The sequence below is a fragment of the Periophthalmus magnuspinnatus genome, chromosome 22 (assembly GCF_009829125.3).
Source record: "Periophthalmus magnuspinnatus isolate fPerMag1 chromosome 22, fPerMag1.2.pri, whole genome shotgun sequence".
Taxonomy (NCBI): Eukaryota; Metazoa; Chordata; class Actinopteri; order Gobiiformes; family Gobiidae; genus Periophthalmus; species Periophthalmus magnuspinnatus.
In genome coordinates this window covers 7,252,220-7,274,986 of record NC_047147.1, presented here as the reverse complement: position 1 = coordinate 7,274,986, position 22,767 = coordinate 7,252,220, and the positions used below count along the sequence as shown (strand labels likewise).

Sequence of the window (22,767 nt, the reverse complement as noted above, 5' to 3'; positions counted from 1 at the left end):
TCAGACTTCATAAGTTGTAGCCACCTGCCTGTCAATGCCTGATCTCATCAAGGTCTCGGAATCTAAACAAGTCCAGGCGTGGTTAGGGAGACGATGGGAGACCACAGAGGGGCAGCAGTGGCTCAGTGGAAACTGTCGATGTCCTATAGGAAAGACACTTCACCAAGACACTTTGCCTTGTCTGAATGTGGTGTGCGTGTGTGCCAGTGGTAGTCGGAGGGGGTGATGGTGCAGACTGGCAGCCTTGTTTCTGTAAGCCTACCCCAGGGCAGATCTGGCTGAAGTAGTAGCTTGCTGCCGTCTAGTATGGGGTGAATGAATAATGCAATGTAATGCACTTTGGGCGTTTTAAAAGGCAATATATAGCTCCAATGGAATGATATTGTTAGGTTGGCCGCGTCTCTCCAGGTACCCAGGTGTAGCGGACCTGTCCTTGTCAACAGCACTTGGTTGACAGTTAATCGTATAGTCCACCTGAGAGGGAACTGATGCAACTTTGAGTCCAAAACAACATGAGGGGGGGTTCAGGGGCCTCTATGGGTATTGTTCAAAGAGGACGTCCCGTTCACTGACAGAGTCTTAAAGTGGTTCAGTTACATGCAGGCACTCAGGCCCTGCTGCAGTGCACTCTGAAATCAGTTTAAATCAGTACAGTTGTTTTTTGGGCGAATAGAGACAAGCTTGGCCTACGTCAGCTGTCTGCGTGTGGCTGTCTAATGAGTCAAGACATAAATTATACTTTAATGACACTTCAATGAGAAAGCTAACGCCGTCCAAAATATGTTCAAGGCTGCTATTGTTTCATTCATAAACATGTCTAGAGGAATTTTACATGTTTTGACAAAGTAAAAAAACACTATATCTCTGCACCGGTTGCAAGTTATTATTAGCCTAAAATGTACTGTATACTTTACAAACTAATAATAATAAGTGAGAGTACTTTGAATATGTATTGACAGATTTAGTAAGTAAAAGTAAAATTTGCCTTAGAGAAGAATTGACATGGTTTGTTCTGTTGCTGTGTTGAGACAAGACAAAATTACCCTCACACTCAGGCACAACAGTATTTAATGGAAATTACATAAATCATAAAAACGCTTGCCACATCAAATGAACAGCTTTCACCGTTCTGAATCTTGTTCTTTCACATGACCTTACTTCATTTATTACTTTGCTAAATCTTTGCTCTGATGAGTCTCCAGGTGTAATATGACCTTTATTTAAGGGCATGGTATCAAAATGGTTTGAGTAACATTTTAGAAAAGAAACTCTTACACATATCAAAAGAAATCTCATCTTATCACAGGATTTTTCAGCTAAAAAGATGTTAAAGCAGCTACCATTTCTGCTAAATCAACTCTCCAGAGCTTTTAACCATGTTATAGTTGTTTTCCCTTCACCATTTACTCACCCAACATTGTATTTGAAGTGATTTGTGCATGTTTGAGCAATTTTTAATCACTTATTTTCAAGATGCCATATTGCAGATCAATCCCCATCACCACCAGCATACACCCACTGCTCTGTACTTACTTCATTATTTTATTTTATTAATCAGTGATACACATAGGATTTGGCAGCGGTGCGTAGACATTTTTTTACAAATTTAAAAAAATCTTCTGCTCACTGGCTTGATCTGCATCTATGCACTGGAGGCGCCGACTCTTTCTGTGATGACGTTTACGCACTGCAGTTCCCTAACACAGAAGTCAGTGGGCTTATCTCTTTTATTAAGTCATTTTAGATTAATATTCTGACTTAAAAGGTCCAAATTATAACATAATGATCGTCATATAGTGTCATAGATTATAACTATATAGCACACACAAGCACAATGGGTCTTTTTTAAGCGTATTTTCTAAAACTTGTTGAAAGTTTGGTGCCAAAGAGGTGTAAGTGACATCATTTTCAAATATAAAATGTTTTACCAATTATATTACTGATTTATAAATTCAGTTGAAATTGTGAATTCTTTTGTGCTTTAAATCTACTAGATGGTCTTGTAAATCCTCTCGTAATCACTCATATCTCGTCTTTACACATGTCACCATTTATCTACACTACACGTATTAGTAGCAGTAGAATATTTAATGTGTTTGTTTTTCTATGATTTCACTCTGCTCTGATTGCTTAACCCACTGCAGTGACACACAATGCTAGCTCAGATCACAATAGCGCTGTTGTCTCCCGAGTGCGTTCCATATTCATATAAATCCATTAGCAGTTTGGATTGAGCTGTTTAGTGCCGAGCCCTCTGGGAAACAGGTGCATTTTACAACTGTACTCAACTGGAGACCACACCAGAGTTTAGATATTTCAATCAGCATTTTATATTAATCAGCCTTTGTGTCCAATCCCCAGCAAGCGCATGATGTTTTATACGGCCAGCGATGCTATCTATGACTCTGTGGGGGTGCTAGCCTGAAGTTCAACACGTCTTTCGTTTTAGTGCTAATCGCGCGGCAGGTGATAGCAGATTTGTTCTTCCTGCAACGCGGATGACAGTTATTGACAATCGCGCTTGAGTCTAGCCATAATAGGCCCAAGGCAAAGGAATTAAGCACTTCCAACATAAACAACGCTGACAAAAATGCGTAAAAAGGTGATTTTACCTTGACGACTGTAACTGTGTTGAAACAAATTAGCACAAGCAGATTTCTAGGATTAGAAATGAAAGGGGCGGCTTGTCTTGTGACTGACACTTGAGGTACTTCAAATATAGCAGACTGTTTGTCCTTGTGTGGTGGTGAAAGTAGTATTGTTATAGTAGATAAAAAAAAACAGTATATTATAAGTACAGTATAGTATTTTTGTCTTAGTCATATATAGACAATTGTGGTGTGGACTACTTCATGCAAAATGGGGGTAAAGAGTGGGGAACGACACTCAAGAAATGTTCTGACAGGCGAACACTGCTCTTCTCCCAATTATTTAATATTTACTTGTTATTCTTTTCATCTCTCAACAGCTTGTTTTTCTCTCACAATAAGAAACTTTGAAGCACGGATATATTGCGATAAACGATAATATTGAAACTACTTTATGACTGACAGAATAGGAATACGATAATTAAAGTCCCAAAATATATTGTCCCAGCTCTCATGACCGAAAAGTCGATATGCCCTCCCTCTAATCCCGACTCTCCATTTCTTTTTAGAATTATCATCCCCAAAAAAACATCTTCTAATTTCTAAATCTCTCTGTGCTTGACAAATACATTAAGTTAGATTGAGTAGGAAATGTTGTCTGACCCAAATAGGATCAAAGGTCATAGCTGAGTAGCTCCTAAAGCCCTTGGGTGTCTGTCCCGCTGAGTGACTCCCAATCCAGTGTGAAGATGTGTGGACGGGTCAGTGCCTCCTCTGACCCTCCGCCTCTGCTCCTGCTCCATCTGCACTTCAAACACACGTCATTAAAGGAACACTGTCACCATAAGACGGCATGGGGCAAAGACAAGACAGGGGAGGGTCATTCTGTTATTTCTGCATTATCTAGAGATTGTTTGAAAAAAAAAAAAAAGTAAAATCTGGTGGTGTGGGTGAAGACCTGATGGACAAAATGGAAAATATCACTTACGTCTCATCACCAAATCAAACAGTAGAGAGTGAGGCTTAGAAGACGGTTTCCTGTTATGTGTTGAAAGAGTTTGGGGAGACACTTTAGTCCTGAGGGTTGTTACTGTCCTCAAACTGCCCTGCCGTTTTGTGCGTTACATAAACTCCATAGCCGTTATCTGAATTTCTTGTCAAAAAATTGCATCACAATTTCCACCCAACATGTCAGAGCAACAGCTAGCATCAGATAGCAAGATGGTAGATGGGGCATGAACCTAAATTAAACTCCAAAACATCTACTGGACCCACAACATTTCCCACGATTGTTTGAAAGCCTGTGTTTTCCAGTCAATCTTCTAATTAGTCTTTGATATTTACACAGGGTTTTAGCAGATTTATTTGTAAGACTTTTTAAGGGTCCTAAAAGAGAGGAACGCTGACTTTGTTTAACTATTACAGTGGGAATATGGACAGTGCTTTTTATTCTTATGGTTCTCATCTGACAATGCCTGGATCAGCAAACATAAAGACATCTTTGCAGATATGGTGACAAAAGGCAGCTTATGGTTGGAGTCAAGTGGATCAAGGTGCATTGTGGGAAACCTGGAATCTCCCTCTCATTCCCCCCAAGACCACCGTCATGTAAAAGTCCATATTAGCATTAGCGGCTTGAGTCTAGCCTGGGAAATGCAATGTCTGACGCACTTGAATATACAGTCCCATAGACAATAATGTGGACCTGTGCTGCTGATGAGAACAGTAGACGCAGGGATTCGCACAGTCAGAGGCGGATTCAAACTTGTCGCTTTTTTCAGTGAAATTTGGCAGGTCTCAAACACTCACGGCTATTCAAATATCTGAGAGACTCTGGCAAACAGCGCCGGATTAGACAGAATTCATCAGAGCAGGATGGGAGAGTGGGAGACAGTCACATGTGGGTATCTATAAGAACAGATACACTTTAAATGTAGATGGACAATTGTGGACTTATGGTCGTGTTTCAAAGAATTTTTAAAAGACAGAAATAAACCATGTAAAAAAGAATTGTGTTTATCTTTTTACACAACTTCTACCTCACCTTCTGACTCAAATCTGTATTCAAATAAACAAGGGAGAAACCCTAATGACATGGACATTTTGGTATTTGGGGCTGAGACAAACTGAGAACGTATTGTCTCTGTCACCAATCACACAAAAAACAAGTACATTAATTGAACTTTACAAATAAGAAATATTAACAAAGGCATCATCCTCATCCTCACATCCAGAACACAATGAGGCTGAAGTCTGTAATTATCCCTTTGAGAAATGCCACTTAAGCATGACTTTTTCCCATGTTGCGCTTTCATAATGTCTGTAAGTGTTCACATCTCTGTGTGAGACTGTGGGTGCAGTAATCCAGTGGATCAGGCAGATTACAGTTAAAGAGCACATGTGGATGTGGAGGTCCCAGAGAGGAGCAGCTCTCACAGACCTGCGCTCAGAGGAAACACCAAACATTACACCAGGATTATACGAGGGGCCCACAGACCACCACTCTAAAGACAACATCAACTCGTCATTATTAGATTATTCAGTTTTTGATCATTTGTTTCTGAAAATATTTTTATGTCTAATTTGTCTTAAGTTATTTTAGTGAAGAGTGGAGAGGATGCAGGCAAAACACTGTCTGCTTAAATATTACCTGAACTTTATTTTAAATTCGTGCAGTTTTTGTGCATTTTTGCCACAAGGATCCTTCCATTTGTTTGTTGTGGGCTGGTTCAGTTTTTGTTTGCTTTAAAGACAAATTGCCACTACAATATCTGCAATAAACTAAACTAATACTGCATTACAAGAAAATAAGTGGCAAGATCAGCTCAAAAAGTGTTTTTTTTTTTTAAATAAATGTTAAAATGACTTTTTCAGAGTGCAGGGAAACCATGGAATTGTGAAATAAAAAACTTTTGAGGAAATGAAATGCAACATTCTCAGGTTGTGACATGTGGATTTAGTTTGCTTTAGTTTAGACAAGGCTTAAGCTCTTGCACTTGTTAAGAATAGATTATCTATATATTTCTGAGTCTTCCACAAACACTGATAGTAAATAGTCTTCCTTGTGTGCACTAGGATTAAACCTTTTCCAGATCATAAAAAACAGTTAAATATTTTCTTCTTTTGATGAAATCACTAAATCAAAGATGAATTAAAAATCAAAGGCCTTAAATGATTGATGGACGGAGCTGCTGCCAGACACACAGAAACTGAGTCATAGTCTGGGAATGAACGGGCGATCGAGGGACGAGAGACAACAGCTCAGACAGGGGAGAGAGAGTGAGGTGGGTGGAGAGAGAGTGCCACAGAGGTGCAGTAATTGAGATTCATAATGTGGAAAATGACTGTGATAACTGGTTGGGTGCCAGACCACACACACGCGGAGCACACACCTGGGTGGGCCCGGGACAGGTGAGGTGGACTCTCGGTCACCACGGCAACGGCAACTCTAGGATACGGATCATGTCGAGGTTTACGAGCTCTAAACACCACCTCTGATAACAATGGTGTCTTTGTTGTGCATCACTGTAATAAAGGTGTGCGATTGACAATTGTTGCTGGCAGGTAAATATGATATTGACTTTACTGACCTCAGGCCCGCCCACTTGTGCCATAAATGTGACTAAACCGCACTTTCTTTGTGGTGGGATTCCTGGTTAAGCGGGAATGTCATTTATTTCAATGGAGATTTTGGGAAGGTTTTGCAGCTAAAATATGATGTAAAGTAGGTTCATTTGTGTAAAATGTTCAATGTGTTCATCAACAAGTCCACGCTACAGTGATTCTCTGGGAGGCTTTAAAATGAGCCGTTTTAAAGCCTCCCAGAACTTATTTACTGTCAAGTTTAGTAGCCACATGCGAAATAATACTACCCCAAAGACGATGGCAATGCCCACGGTAACTTCCAGAATCAGGTGAGTAGGACTATGAGGGAAATGGCAGTTTACATTCATTTTACAAAGGCTAATAACTACATAGCTAATATGTATTCAGTTCTTCAGAGACTGTTAACTGATACAAATATAAAGTTAAAAACAGAAAATTAAACTTGATGTTGGTGCAAATTTCACTTCATATCTTTCCTGCAGCATAGTTCAAACTACTTGGGCCTTAGGTTCCTTGAACAGAAAGCTGTACATATACTACGTGGCTAAAACAAATACTTAATGTTGTATATGATAAGGGGTAGAAAGAGGTTGTGCTTCTGGTGAGCTCCCTGAAGCTTTGAAAATGATCAATATAAACAATTATTCCAGTAGAGAATATTACGACAACTATCCAACTGCACTACTGGAAACTACAATTAATGCTGTGAACATGTATGTATGTATCTATATGTATAGAAGTATGTATGTATATATGTATGTATGTATGTGTATCTTATGTAAAGTACAGATAGCTAAAATGTGCACTTAAGTACAGTACTTTATTACTTTTACATCATTATGTTCCACCATTGCTCATATGAAAGTCAGTGTGAGGCCCTGACCCTGAAAACTATGTACCACTAAAATACCATACTCATTCACTGCTCGATAATATTGGAAAGCTGTTTTCAAAGTGTAATTCGGGGCTTTTCGTTTGTATTTTCACTTCTGTATGTATGCAGCTAACACTTACATAACCATCAACTTTTTCACATTCAGCGTATTTTCTGCTGATATCTTAGATTCAAACAGATGTCTTCCTGTCCTGGACTTTGGGGGGAGCACAGATGTTTGGTCAGAGTTTGTTTTTTTGTCACGTCATAACTGGACATCAAACACAAACAGAGTTTATACACAATGACAGCACTATAGATAAATATTAAAGTGACCATAAAAGTGCATGAATGAAACATGGTGAAGCATGTGCACTATCACAGGCAGAAGTGTGTTTTCCTGTTATTGACTCAGGAAGGAGAAGGATGCTCCACATCACCATCACTTCCTCTTTTGAGTGAAAGTCCATAAAACCGCACTAACCAGAGTTTTTTGGTTTGTTGGACATAGTGATGGGGTCGAAGGGAGAGATGCTCGTGGCAGCTGCAGTTTGTATCTTTGCTCTCATTTCACAGAGTAAGTTGAAAACGTTTCACTGTAAATATTATTTTGAGAGTACCAAATAATTCCAACTTATCTCCACTTTGCGCTTGCACTTTGTGCTTTGTATGTCTTAGTGGTGAGTTATTTGTTGCAATTTGAGAAAAAGCTTTATTTTCATGCCTTTTTTCTGCTGGTACTTGTACTAAGGTTTGGGATATTTTCATTTGAATTGTTCAATCACTCAAGTAACTCAGAAATGTATGTTTTTCTATACACTTAAAACTAAACTACAGGTTAGAGAGCTAAATTAAAAGAAACAGATTTTTATTTTTATTTTTTGCATAAGTGGCATCATAATTAAATATTTTTTTATCAAAAGTAAGACAGGAGAATGTGATCTAACGATAAGTGACATGTATATGCTGCTGTCCAGGTGAGGGTATAATAGGCGGCCGTGAAGCTGTGGCTCACTCTCGCCCGTACATGGCGTCGATCCAGCTCTTCAACGGGGAGCAGAGGACTCACGAGTGCGGGGGCTTCCTGGTGGGGGAGCAGTGGGTCATGACCGCTGTGCACTGCTTTCCACACGGGTGAGACAATAAGCACGTAAACAAGTCCACCGCAGCAGTAAGACCATCAGCCACTTCAGCCTCTCCCTCAACAATGTTTGAGATATTTTCCCCAAGAAATAATCAAATATCTGTACTCTGCCTTTGTTGCATTCATCTGCACCACTGTCTGCTTAAGTTCATCTGAAAAGAAGCTTAAATGTTAAATATTAAACTATCAAAATGAACGTAGGTAACACTTCTTAATCACTGCAGTGTTCTTGTTAATTAGTTAAATTCAAAGGACATATGGTAAACAATGATTGATTATATAAGTTTAAACCTTAAAATAATCTTACTTAAAGCATGAACAAAGACTTAATTCATAATAAACAAATAGTTTATTAAGAATAATTCAGGCTTTGTAACTACTTAACTAGTAATCCCTTAATTAAGTCGTTACCGAGGCTTTTTTTTATGTTTTATTAAGTAAGATGCAGTTATATTAAAGCAGAAATGTAACCAAAAACAAATTAATAATTGGGTACCATATATTCAGTGGCAGTAGCTCAGTTGGTTGAGTGTTTGTCCACTGAAGGTTGGCAGGTCTTATCTGACTCTCGACTCTTCAGATCCACTTCCACAGATGTTGTTGTGTCTTTTTACACCTCGCCCCCAGTGTCTGTGTACACCGGTGTAAGAATGTGTGTGTAAATGTGTGTGTGAACAGGGGAGTGATTTCTTTGAAGGTGGAAAAGTGTTTTATAAAAATGAACATATTTTTGAAGTTAATTAATTTGCAAGGACAATTTGTCACGCACATAACATTTGAATTTAATTTAAATTTCAAATTGAATAAACCCGTAAGGTCACATTTAGTCATTTTCTTCTTGCTGGTTCAGTACTGATAACAGAAAAGTGGTGCTGGGACTGCATTCTCTGACTGAAGCTGAGGACACACAACAAGTCTTTGACATTCTGGAGCTTCACAAAAATCCAAACTACAGAGCGGAGAACTTCGACAACGACATCGCTCTGATTAAGGTAAGAACGCATGAGTCTTCTGTCTTTGCTCCTGTTGTTAAAGGGATGTTTTGCCCTGGTAAAGTAAATGTTCTAAACTAATATAGGTTGTCAGTGCACAGTTTTATATGTTACTGTGTGTTTTGAACTTTAACCCAAATGCCACTGCACCATGCACAGTTTATATGATCTTGACATTTCTTTTTTGAATCATTAAATTGTTTCTTTCATATCAAAATACTGACATAATCTGTAAAACGTACCTCAAAAAAGTGTTGATTCAATGCTGCACCATGACAAATCTGAAATAAATTACACCAAAGGAGCCCCCAAAAAATAAATAATGTGGATTTATAATAGAGAAAATGCAGAGGGGACAAAATGAGTTTGCATTTATGGCCCAGAATTTTCTGAAACCAAAACTGAACCAAACCTAGAAAACAGAGGGTGAGATGTATTTTTATTTACAGCTGGATCGTGTGGTCGTCAACTCCAGTGCGGTCCAAGTGGTGAAATTCCTGCGCAGTGGTGGCACTAACCCGACCACAGATGAGCAGGTGGACACGGCAGGGTGGGGGGCCTCTGATAACCTGGGCTCCAGACCGGACAAGCTGAAAGAGCTGACAGTGGAGGTGGTGAACCCAATGCTGTGTAGACGTGGTGACCACTTTGGGACCAGATACACCAGCAACATGATCTGTGCCCACCATGTGTACGACAAACCAGGGAGCAGGCTCAAGAAAAAGGAGGACACCTGTGACGTGAGTGTGCTACAGGCTTAGTCCTGCTTAAGTCTTGGTTGAGTTCAGTTTTAATCCTGGTTTAGTTTTATTTTATGTTTGATTTAGTGCAGATTTCTGTCTGGTTCATTTGGGAATTGATTCTGGTTTAGTCTTAGTTTTGTCCTGGATTGGTCATATAGTTTAGCCTGGGTTTAGTCATAATTTGGCCCCTAATTACTCTAATAGGCTCACCCACAAGGCAATTACTGTTTCCTTTACTACCAGTACTCAAGATACAATGCTTTTTTTTTACCGACACAATTATAGTGCATTACATGAAGTAATATTGAGTGAGGTTATTCTTAATGACAAATAAAAGTAACTATTTTTGTCCTGATTTTCTTCTGGCAGGGCGACTCTGGGGGTCCTCTGCTCTACAATGGTGTTGTGGTGGGAATTGTGTCCAATGGAGGGATAAAGTGTGGTCAGCTCAGAAAACCAGGCATCTACACCATTGTGTCCCATTACACTGAGTGGCTGGACGGCATCATGGGCCCACAGCCAACCGCCCCACCACAATAAGAGTCTCTCTGCTGCATTTAAGCACAGCTGTCCTGCCATACAAATAAACCACACAAAATAATGTTTCCGTTTGAATTAAATGTGTAGCACTTTGTCAGAAGACCATGGTGGAAATATAATGCAACCTACTGCTTTGGAATACAACGCAATATATATATATATATATATATATATATATATATATATATATATATATATATATATATATATATATATATATATATATATATATATATATATTATAACTTTTTTTTGTATTTTTTGTTGTTTTCTGATACTCTATCACCATCTAGTGGAAACCTTCTAAACTTTATATTTATATTTCTGTATTCCATTCACAATTATAAATATCATTAATAATAGAACATAAATTAAATTATAGCAAGGTAGTTCACCAAGGGTAAATTGCTGTAGAAAAGTCATAGAAGTTTATGTTTATGCCGTGAATAAACGTGGCGGGAAATTTCAGAGCTTTTTCAGGATCACGTCTGAATAAACAGAGTAGTTGACAGCACTACGCGGCCTGCCACAGCCGAAAGACACAGAAACCACGAGCTGCTCCTCACAAACCCAGAGCACAGGCCGCGCGCTCTGCTCCGGAGGCCGCGCGCTCTGCTCACGTACCTCCCGTTTACTTTGGCACATGCCCCGACTCCGCAGGACTAAGACTAAATAGGTTGAAGTGGTGAGAAGACAGTGGCTGCTGCTGAGCGCTCTAAAGGGCCCATGTTGATGACTGAAATGCGTTTTGAGTTGAAAATGCGGTGCAGTCCCGCGTAAAGCGTCCTCTGGTCACCCCAAGAGAACCACACTCATCCTCCGCCCTAAATAACTTTGTAGAATCCACGGCCATGCTGCTGCTCCATAAGTGAACACATTCCACTCTAAACTAGATAGGTTAGAGGTCACGTAGCGCCCTCTAGTGTTATCTCTGGAACAGCACACGGTGCGTCCCCAAACATGACACTCTGGTCTTTGCAGTGAGGTAAATCCTGCGAATTTACAGAGATTTCAGTCTAAATTCCTATTGTGATTTCATCTTCAGGTCTTTCATTTTCAGGCTGAGGGGACAACAGTATTCAAAGAGTGGGGTGAAATTCGACACTTAGAAAAAAAAAAAAGAAAAAAGAATAGTAAGCCAGATGGGCCATATATTTGTTATGTATTGCATCTGGAAACGAGTTCACGTGTTAAGAAGTAGCCTATCGAAGTTTACATTTTTAGAAGACTTATTTGATTACACTCCGAGTTATTTCACAGGTGTAAAAAAAAAAAAAAGTCCCCCTATTGTGGCCGTTGTTGGTACATAATGTCTCCCTCTTGTGGCCATTGTTGGTACATAAAAATTGGCATGATGAAAACTTATTTGGCTTGATAAAAACTTATCCTTTTAAAAACATATGTCAGAATTATGTATAACAGTTTAAAATCTAAATTATCATTTTATTACAGAAACAAATATTGTATCCCAATAAGTTACAGAAAAGAAATAGTGCAAGCAATCTTCCTATCCGTTTTGGATTATGGGGACGTGGTGTACGTGCAGACTTCATCCTATGCTTTTATAACCATGGGATCCACTATTTCACTCGGCCCTTCGTTTTATTACAGGTGATGGATTTGTAACTCATCACTGTTTCTCTATGAAAAAGTGGGTTGGCCATCACTGTTTGTTAGAAGAGAACAGCACTGTATGAAGTTTATCTATAAGGGACTACTTCAAAAACTGCCAGAAAACCTCACCTGTTTGTTAATCATTGATACCAGAACATTTAACACCAGATCACATGACTGCATAAGGGTAAGGACGAGCCGCACCAGAACTGAGATGGGAAAGAGGCTTTTAGCTGTTTTGCTTCACAAAAATGGAATATGCTCCAAGGAAAAGCAAAACTGGACACGTTGGTGACACAATTGCAATTTAATAATCTGATAACAAACTTTTATACACACACCTGCACTTTTATGATGTTTTATATGTACTTATTTGTTTTTGATTGTTTTTTCAGTTTTTATTGTATTTTAAACAGAGCACCCGTGAAAAAGAGAGTCTCTCATTGGGTCCCCCTGTATAAATAAAGATAAATAATTGCATTCAACTATACCCATGTGCAATACGAATACCATGTAAATCTACTGAAGTCACTTTACTGAGATTTATTCTGTTCATATGCTGCAATGTCACTTTTATTGTACATAATAGTCTATTTTTTATTAGAGTCTATTTTTAGTTTATTTTTTAAGTCTATTTTTAAATTATTTTAAGCTATTATCTATTATCTTGTTTTATTGCATATTACCATTTTTCTGCTGTTTTTCAACTGTGCGGTGCAATACTGGAATTTCCCCACTGTGGGACTAATAAAGGCATGTCTTATCTTATCTTGTAAAAATAAATTAAAGAAATGTCTCCCTCTAGTGGCCGTTGTTGGTACATACATGTCTCCCTCTTGTGGCCGTTGTTGGTACATACATGTCTCCCTCTTGTGGCCATTGTTGGTACATACATGTCTCCCTCTTGTGGCCATTGTTGGTACATAAATGTCTCCCTCTTGTGGTCGGTGTTGGTACATACATGTCTCCCTCTTGTGGCCGTTTTTGTTTCATAAATGTCTCCCTCTTGTGGCCGTTGTTGGTACATAAATGTCTCCCTCTTGTGGCCGTTGTTGGTATATAAATGTCTCCCTCTTGTGGCCGTTCTTGGTACACAAATGTCTCCCTCTTGTGGCCATTGTTGGTACATACAGGATGAGAATTTAGCGTAAAATTCACAAATGACATAATGTGAAGGCAGAATATCATGCACTTTACATGCAAATAAGGTCACTACACCGTTTGGACATTTTTGGTTTATTCCTCTATTGGCTCATTTGTTGTTTTTAAGAAAAGTTTGAATGGGTCTTACCAACACAAGAACAACAAATTGACATAAAGAATACAGGTATTAATTATTACAGGTATAATTTAAATGAACAAAGTATTTTACAGTGATTTATTCTTGCTTTGGTTTTGTGATCAGATGGACAGGTTGCTGATGCAAAAGGCAGATCTCCACTCTGAAACCCCCAAGGCTTCTCAAAATAGCATTTCAAACCAGGAGGAGGAAAGAGAGAGAGAAGGAGGAGAGAAAGAGGAGAGAGAGAAAAGAGGAGAGGGGAGGGGGAGTTTGGACTGCGAGCGTTGGTACGCCTGCCTCATAGCATCATAGCAGCCTTAGCATGGCTGTGCAGAAGAAGCAGAGTGTTGTTCCTCCATCGCAGGGACCACTCTCCACACGCACCGTCCAAAGCCAGAGGAGGGCCAGTCCTCCACAGACAGCCAAAGGTGAGTGGATTTTACTGTTCTCTTTGCCTGATGCTTGGATTTGCACTGTTGGAGATAGAACATACACAGTGAATCATCTGACTGTGCTGGTGACGTAGGATTTAAAAACAGTGTGTACTATAGAGCTGATCACAATAAGATCTGTTCATTTTCCATATAATTTTTTCAGGGCTATGATATGAAAGTCAAGGCGAACGACAAGACAGTATAGTAGGTTTAATAAATATGGAAATGTGTCAAATGTGGATGCATGAAAGGCAGGTATATGATGCTCCATATTAATCAGATTAAACAAACCTAAACTAAGACTACGAGTAATACTAACGTGGATTTAAACAAGATTAACTCTAGAACTTGATCATCACCAAACCAGGAACAAGGACCAAATCTAGGACAATAACAGCCTTAAACTATGTCTAACCTGAAAACAACCACACAATCCTCATCTTCATCAGTGACTTCATTTGAGTTGTATATGCTAAACCAAAACAATCCGTATTTTTTATACTTATTTATTTATTTACAACAAATACAACAGCACTTTTAATTCCTCCATTGATCTAAAATAATATACCTTAATTATTTTTTTTCCTACACAGAATAACTGAATTACAGGACCAGTTGTATTTATTAAGATGGGATAATTGCACTGCACAGTTTATAGCCATATTGCATTACTATAAACACATGTATGAACCTGTAATTAAGACACGAAAATAATGTTGAAAATTTGATAATAATTATGACTTGTATAATATGAATCTGAATAATTTAAATTTAAGAGGAGAGTAACTAATTCAGCCCGCTACAGATTCTAATGGGGATCTAAATAAGTAATATTTACCACTAATAAAACTGAATGTTCTAGTTTGGTCTACTTGTTGTAATGATAAGAACAGCACTATAGACTGGGATTGTGTTCTTAAGGAGCGAGTCCATGTGATCTCTAATTACTCATGATGCTAAAGTAGTGCTAAATATCAGTGGTCAGGTGCTAGTTTGTTCTCTCTGCCTTTTACATGCTGACTCTGTATAATAGCCCTTTCATTTGCACATTAGCCTAAAGCTATCCCAAAGCTAAAGTTAACCACTGTTTGGAGGAACGATATTAACTGTTTTTGCTTATTCTGGGCCTATATAATAATTGAGTGTGTTGTCTGTGAGGCCTTTTTTACTTTGTAGAAAATGGGGTTTATGTCAAATCAAGTCCACAGAAGGCGCCCTGTCCTGTCTACAAGTCTGAGCACATCCCAGCCACTTCACGGACTGTTACAGGTTTGATAACACGTCTGGATTTATAAATAATTACCAAAGACCCAAAGACTCATGCAGTGCAGAGGGTCCAGGGTTAGATTCTTCTGCCAAAAAAATCACATCAGTGTCACTGAAGTAAACTCCTTCTTCTTCTTCTTCTTCTCCATCTTCTTCCTTCTTCTGCTTCTTCTTCTTCTTCTCCTCCTCCTCCTCCTCCTTCTTCTTCTTCTTCTCCATCTTCTTCCTTCTTCTGCTTCTTCTTCTCCATCTTTTTCTTCCTTCTTCTGCTTCTTCTTCTCCTCCTCTTCCTTCTTCTTCTTCTCCACCTCCTCCATCTTCTCCTTCTTCTTCTTCTTCTCCTCCTCCTCTTCCTTCTTCTTCTCCACCTCCTCCATCTTCTCCTTCTTCTTCTTCTTCTTCTTCTTCTTCTTCTTCTTCTTCTCCATCTTCTTCTTCCTTTTCTTCTTCTTCTTCTTCTCCATCTTCTTCTTCTTCTTCTTCTGTTTCTTAGTTTAGTTGACATGCATATATGTATATATTTGATAAAAGCGTATGTTTTGTATTTTAACCTGAAAAGTTTCTTATTTCTAGGTCAAAATGGACTAAATGTGGACGAAAGGCTCAAAGCTGCTCGGGAAAGACGGGAGGAGCAGCAGAAGATCATAGGTACCAGTATTAGCACGTTATTACTGGAAAAAGAGTTAGTGCTGCCTGTATATTGTATCAGTGCCATCAATGCCCATAGATCCAGATTTATCTTCATAAGTAGGTTAGCGTGTTAACATCTATCCTTCTCACCCTGGTTATTATAGACTGGTACTACAGCCCTGTCTTGACATTACTGTATTGTATTTTAATAGTAATTGGACTTGAGATCACCTGTATTTGACATTGATGAGCCTTCATGCCTTTTCATTATGTCTTTATTAATAGAATAATTAAAGTGACATAAAGGTACTAATTAAAAGAGATTGTAGATTCAGTCGCATTAGTTGAAAACAGTAATATAAAACTTAATTCTGTATTCATTATTAAGAGGCATATGGCTTGTTGTTGTGTCCCAGAGGAATACAGACTTGATATGTTTTCAGTTGAATATTAATCATATAATGCATAAATAAATACTCTATACAGGTCCATGTAACAGACCCTGCTAAAGTTGTGTAATGTAGAGCACTTTGTGGATGTGGATTTCATTGTGTGCAGTTTTAGTACGATACATGTCTTGATCTGTCTACAGCCTCTCGGGAGAAGAATCGATTGGAGCGAGAGCAGAGAGCCAAACAGCATTATGAACTACAGCTGCAGGAGCGCAAGAAAAGACTCCTGGAACAGCGCCACCGTGAGGAGAGCAGACGCGCTGCTGTGGAGGAGAAGCGCAAACAGAGGCTACAGGAGGAGAAAGTAAGTGATAGTTTTTAGTGATAATTACCTCATGACCGGTATGACCGATGTGAAAAACACTAAAGTCTGTTTTCCAAATTTAAGGAACGATATGAATCTGCAGTTCGCAAGACACTGGAGAAAAGCCAAAGAGCCCAACAGAACAGCCAAAACAGAGGAAGAAAGCCAACCAAATCCAATGGTAAAGTCTTATGTGCCCTTCCTGTCTCCTATCTCTGCTTTTTCATCTTTACTAATCAATGACTATCTGTATCTTCAACTTTTGGCCTGGCTTTTGTTGCTTGCACTAAAAACTTTACACTAATCAATGCACTAGTTCCACGTCAAAGACCGCTGACGACTTGGGAGAAAAATCTGGTCAGGCGCCTGCTCACCCCCACCTGCTCCTATCTGAACCGCAGCAAGAGCGCAGGCTGCCAGGGAACAGTGGAGCAAGGTACTGAGTTACTAAGTTACACTGGTTTTCAGAGAAGTTGAACATGGCTATGATCAGGTTGGACTGATTTACTCGACTCAGCGGTATATCAATAAGAATACAAAACATTTGAAAGATTAATTTGGCCACATTGTAAGTATTGGAATAATATGTGTTAATTCTGGAGCTTTGCCTCTATTTTTGCCTATAGTAATTCGTAATTATATCTAGATTTGTACAGTTTTTTCTGTCTGTATCATCCAGGCCTGAGTCCAGCTATGGTCAAATAAGTCCTGATGATAACATTTAGGTTTATTTAATTCACCCTGGTCCATCCCTGCATTGCGTGGGCCTTATTCAGTGGTTATATTCCAAAAAGATGACAAAAAATGTGGGAATAATGGGAATAAGGGTGCATGGATAACATAATAATAATAATAATAATAATAATAATAATAATAATAATAATAATAATAATAATAATAACAATAATAATAATAATAATTTTTCTTCTCATTTCCATCTTCCTTCACTGTCCTCTATATGTTACACATTTTCCTCATGACCATTTAAAAACATTGTGTTCAGTTGTCCATGTTTGTCGTCGTGCAGTTTCATATCACTCCACTACTACCACCAACACCATCACCACTTCCACCCATCACAAACCCCAGCCCAGACCCCCGGCCTCCCCCAGACCCAAGAATCTGCAGATGAGAAGCACCACTGTGCCACAAGTACGTCCTAAACATCCACATTACAATGCATTTTATGTGTTTAAATTTAAATATGTTATACTGAAGAATTCAAAACCAGCACACTTTTACCAGTAGTATTAGGTAATCGTAAATGTATGGCTCTCACTGAAATTGTGTTAACTGCCTTTGCTTTTGTTTCAGGTTAAAGCTGCCAGGGTGGACAGTGTTAATAAGAAGAGCAGGAACCATTCATTTAATGCCAAATTTCCTGGGGCCAATCCCAGTCCACAAACAACCACACAGAAAGAAAGTAGAGTAGCCACTTCTTCACCAGAGCGGTATGTTTAATGTTGTCTCCCTTGTTAATCTCAACTAGGGCGGTGCAATTAATCAAAACTCAATTATTTCTATTCGCCTGTTATATGCTTAGGTCAATAAAATCATGTGGTCTGGGGCAGAGCTCAGAAATTGGACCAAGATTTTTCGTGGGTCTAATTAAGAGTCTGGCTAGTATAAGATTTATATTTTTATTTGTTTTTTAAGAATTTACCACAGTATATGTATACACAGTCAGACATTAACACTGTGACTTATTTGGGACTAGTAAAACTTTCTAAGAATAGGTTTATATCTTTTCCCATTTGTAGTCAACCATTCATTTACAGTAGGTTAGTATTATCACAACTAGGTCATCGTCGTCTCTTTATGGGTTGCCAGCTCTCCCAGGAAATCAATCCGACGACATTCAGCCCCGCAGCCGCCCGAGCTCCCACCTGTCCCGGAGGAAGAGGTGGGTGCAGGACTGGACGCCCCCTGTCCCGGTAACAAACGGCCTGTCAGGACAATCAGAGCTGTCAGGACGTCCGGTGAAGGTCGCACTGTGAAAATATGTGAAGACTATATAATTGAGGCTCCTCGCTCCAGTCTGTCCGCCATCTTAGAGACCCAAGAGACCAGCAGAACGGATGGAGATGGAAGTAAGGCAATGCACAAAAGAAAAGACATTTACATGGCAAATAAAAATCTGATAAGTACAATGATTAAATAACCCCAAAATTATGTCTGATGTTTTGTGTCAATTAATCAATTCATTTAACTATTGTATTTGGAAGTACAATACATTTTAAAAGATCTTGATGATTGAGAATGACTGAATGTATTTTATTTTTACCTGAAATCTATCTGTTGTTGAAAGGTTTTGTACAAATATGTGGCAATATAAATCTTACTGTGCATTTCTTGCTTAGGCCCCTCACAGGTGCCTCCGTGTCCAGTTCGACGGCTCCCAGAGATCGAGCCCAAGCCCTCGGCCGGGACGTCAGACCCAGAGGAGGCGGCTCGGGTCCTGGCAGAGAAGAGGAGAGAGGCCCGACTGCAAAGAGAACAAGAACAACAGGAAGGGCTGCAGAGGGAGGAGGAGGAACGGTCAGCTGATATGTCCCGCTATGTGCATGTGTGCTAGTGCTTTCATACTAACGAAAAAGCTTGATACTTGATATCAATTTTGATAGGACAAATCAATCAATTTGCATTTTCAACTCAAAATAAGAGTTGTTTCTTTAATAGTATAATGTGGTCTCAGACTCGCTTTGTCCTGTTTATATTTTTTGATACATTCTCAAATGAATAGTGGCAATACTAGTTTTATCATCAATTAATATTTGGGCAGCATTTTTATTTTACATGTTTTAGTTTTTAGTTCTAGTACTTACTATTATTAACATTAAAAAAGCATTTAAAAGTCTTTTGTTTTGTTTTGAGATCCCATAACAGTGACCTGCTTCATCAAAAAATACATGTAGAAATCGTGTGTTATAATCATCAGAAGTGAGGCATTCTGGACAAAATAGTACAATGTTCCGTTCTTTTCAGGAGAAATCGTGAGGCGTTAGAGCGCAGAAAAGCAGAGGAGCGAGCGCAACAGCAGGCTGAAGTCCAGCGTCTGATCGAGGAGAAGAGGAGGAGAGAGGAAGAAGAGCAGAGGAGAGCAGAAGAGGAGAGGGCTCAGGCTCTGAGAGAGGCACAGCTGCTGCAGAAACAGGTCATATAGATACATCTGACTGGTCAATGTAGTGTTTTCATTACAGTGGTGTTTATGTCAAACATGCAGCTGGGTTTTACATGGGGTCACATAAAGATAGTATCGGGATAGAGCTTTTCCTTTTTGACTGATCACAGGGTGTGTCACAGTGTGCACTGGGTCAAATATTGATTTGGAAGTTTTGGAATTTGGACATTTTCCATTGAATGCCTTTCCTGATACAACTCTTTTGGATAGGGTAGAAAAACACTCACTACATACAATCAATCTTGTGATTGCGACAAATCTTATACTAAATGAATACTGCTGTTTTACAAGTATATGAGGTTAATACTTACAAGGTGCAGTATGTAACTTTTCCGTTGAAGAGTCCAGTACCTGCTTGTCGACAATGAAGAGCGCCCTGTGCAAAATAATAATGAAAATAATTTTAAAAAATACTAACAAAAAACAAACACAAGAAATAAGTAAGAAATAAGTATATAAGTTCATTTAAAGCATTAAAAACAAGAGCAGGTGTGAGTATAAATGTTTATCACCAGATTATTAAATTGCATTTGTGACACCAAAGTGTCTAATTTAGCTTGTAATTGAAATATATTCCATTTTTGGGAAGCAAAACAGCCAAAAGCCCTTTTTTCTGCTCAGCTCTGGTGCGGCTACAGTGTTGTTCTTTTCAGACAGATAGCAATAGCCAACCTACTTTTTCAGAGTGTAGAGTGATGGGTTTTTAATTCATCACTGCAACAGGGTCAAAAACACAGAGCTTAAGGCTGGAGGGAAGTCATATGTTGTTGTTATAAATCCTGTATATTTGGTGTGTGTCACAGCGAGAAGAGGAACAGGCCAGGGAAAGAGTCAGAGCCGAGCAGCTGAAACAGGAGAGGGAACAGCTGGCACAGAAAGAGGAGGTGGAACGGCAGGCGAGGAAGAAGGTAAGAAGATGATAAAGCAAAATATTATGAAAACATGCCTCTTATGCAAGACTCAGAGGTTTAACTTCTTCAGTCATTTCAGCTAGACTAATTTGTCTCATTTGTTTCTCACTTTTATTACAACTCTTGATTTTGACTGTATATTAACTATATATATGTATCAGGATAATACTGACCACCCCAGACCAACAACATAAGAGTTTCAACTGGGGAAGTGCAATCAAACCCTTGTCAGAATTTTCTTGATTGATTTGGATGATAAATATTCACTTGCTAATTCTTCCCCACTCACTACCTCCACTCACTAAATGAGGTAAACTGTTTTGTGCCTGATTTTAACTTGTTTTGTGTCCATAAGTGAATACCTTGTTTGGCCATCTTTTTTACTATTGTACGATGCTTAAATCCTGTGTTTTGGTTAACAGAGGCTGGAGGAGATCATGAAGAGAACCAGGAGAACTGACTCTCCAGATACGGTAAAACTTAATGTTTTTATTTTTAGAAAGGACAACTAATTGCCGTGGGGGTCTCATGATCACCACCAAAACTGCTGATGTTTTTTGAAATGTTAAAAGTCACTGTTTAGCCTCGACTAAATGGATAACTAATGTTATTATTTCTAATTAGTAAGTCTTAACAGTTCCAGGTTTTTAATTGGTTACACCTTGTTTGATCAAAACGCAGATAAAAAAAGAAAAGGATGACATTTCATTTTGTGCTTAACCATGTGTCTTCATCAGTCATGTTTATTTTATGAAGTCATATTTCTTCATATGTTACTACATGAAAACCTGAAATACCCAAAATGTTAGAGGATCATTTGTACATTTGGTTTAATGTGGTCTAATCCTGTTGACAAATGAATGTGAAATAATGTGTTAAAGGTAAGATTGTATTTGTTTATACTGTAACAATTTGAAGACCCTTCTCTTTTCTCTTCCAGAAGCCAGTGTCAGTGAGGATCTCTGCTCAGCCGAAGGAGAACACTCAGCCTGTGAGCAGCAGCACCATCGAGGAGGCTGTGAAAGTCGTGACCAAACCCACCTCTTTAGGTCTCCACAGTGACGATGAAGGGGTTCCTGTTGTAGCTTTTAAAGAACGAAGATCTCTGCGAACTCTCACCGGACTGGATGAGATACAGAGCCAGCAGAGAGCAGGTCAGGAGCAGATGTCTGCATTCAATGCAATATTAATACTATGGGTTTCAAAATAGACCAAACCACTGTCCAAAATCTGCTGGACAAGTAAGAACTCTTTAAATACACTGTTTTGCTGTGACGCATTCTTGAGTGTGTGGTAATACTCACTTTCTTGATCATAACCAATTCAGGGTTCAAGTTTGCATTTAAATGATTTGTCCTTATAAAATAAAAAATCTTATTCAAAATAAAGAAAGACATGTCTATAGATGCAATCAAAATCATATATAACAGCTTGTATTTTTCTTTCTGTTGTTGTTTCAGAGGTCATCTGAGTCACTCCAGGGCTAAGTGCTGCTGTCTGTGAATCACTGCAGTGGAGCCGTGTTTGCTTCCTCCAGGCCTCTTTGGGATCATGTAATGTCCCTGCTATGCCTTTAACTTGGAACACAGCATCTGGCTACTTCTCTGTCCTTCACATTTCACCAGGTTTTTGACTTGAAACATAAGAGTAGATTGCGGTGAGTATTTGCAAAAGCTCTGTATTTGTCTTTCCTTTGTAATCATTGAAATTAATAGCTGCTGTAACAATCACAAAATGTCAGCCATATGTGTTTTGCTGATTCCTTATATTGTATTTCTTGCTGGAAAAGCACTTTTTCTTCCCAGTGTTGTGGAATAAGAAAAGCTTGAGCTGCTATCTGCACTAGACATTTTAGTATTGCTTCATATTTGAATTGTATTGTTTTAAATAAATAAAGCAACTGCTATTTCAAAGCAGCTATAGAGTAGTTTCCAAAGACGTTGCTTCAGTTGAGCTAGAGATGACGTAGACCAGGCAAGTTCAAAGCATTTATTGCACTGTAGGTTTGATATTATGTCATTCAACAATGCAAAAAACAGGGTTTGACAATTTATTTAAAAAATAAGGACAAGTCATGATGTAACCAAACATGTGCTTAGCTTATTTTTATTTACTTGCTATAACAAAAGTATACTTCCATTATAATAATATGTTTTAGCAAGAAGATTCAATATTAAATAAAATCAATACAATATAATATCATGTC

At 38.7% G+C, this 22,767-nt stretch overlaps 2 protein-coding genes across 3 annotated transcripts; both read left to right on the top strand.

Moving 5' to 3' along the window:
- The first annotated feature begins 7,545 nt into the window (after positions 1 to 7,545).
- On the top strand, positions 7,546 to 10,548 carry cfd (complement factor D (adipsin)). Its single transcript, XM_033988107.2, has 5 exons — positions 7,546 to 7,645; positions 8,046 to 8,202; positions 9,063 to 9,204; positions 9,654 to 9,944; positions 10,317 to 10,548. The coding sequence occupies exons 1-5, from the start codon at positions 7,582 to 7,584 to the stop codon at positions 10,485 to 10,487; spliced, it is 825 nt and encodes a 274-aa protein (XP_033843998.1). The 5' UTR covers positions 7,546 to 7,581; the 3' UTR covers positions 10,488 to 10,548.
- Positions 10,549 to 13,691: 3,143 nt separating this feature from the next.
- On the top strand, positions 13,692 to 22,736 carry map7a (microtubule-associated protein 7a). Of its 2 annotated transcripts, XM_033988685.2 has the most exons (15): positions 13,692 to 13,811; positions 14,994 to 15,086; positions 15,657 to 15,731; positions 16,306 to 16,469; positions 16,554 to 16,650; positions 16,786 to 16,905; positions 17,473 to 17,621; positions 17,784 to 17,920; positions 18,300 to 18,559; positions 18,830 to 19,007; positions 19,455 to 19,623; positions 20,454 to 20,558; positions 20,984 to 21,034; positions 21,502 to 21,715; positions 22,022 to 22,736. In XM_033988685.2, exons 1-15 carry the CDS (start codon positions 13,706 to 13,708, stop codon positions 22,030 to 22,032), a joined length of 1,929 nt encoding a protein of 642 aa, XP_033844576.1. In that variant the 5' UTR covers positions 13,692 to 13,705; the 3' UTR covers positions 22,033 to 22,736. The 2 variants fall into 2 exon arrangements, with proteins under 2 accessions (XP_033844576.1, XP_055087308.1); XM_055231333.1 differs by lacking the exon at positions 16,786 to 16,905 and having other exon boundaries at positions 17,497 to 17,621; positions 22,022 to 22,684.
- Positions 22,737 to 22,767: the final 31 nt, after the last annotated feature.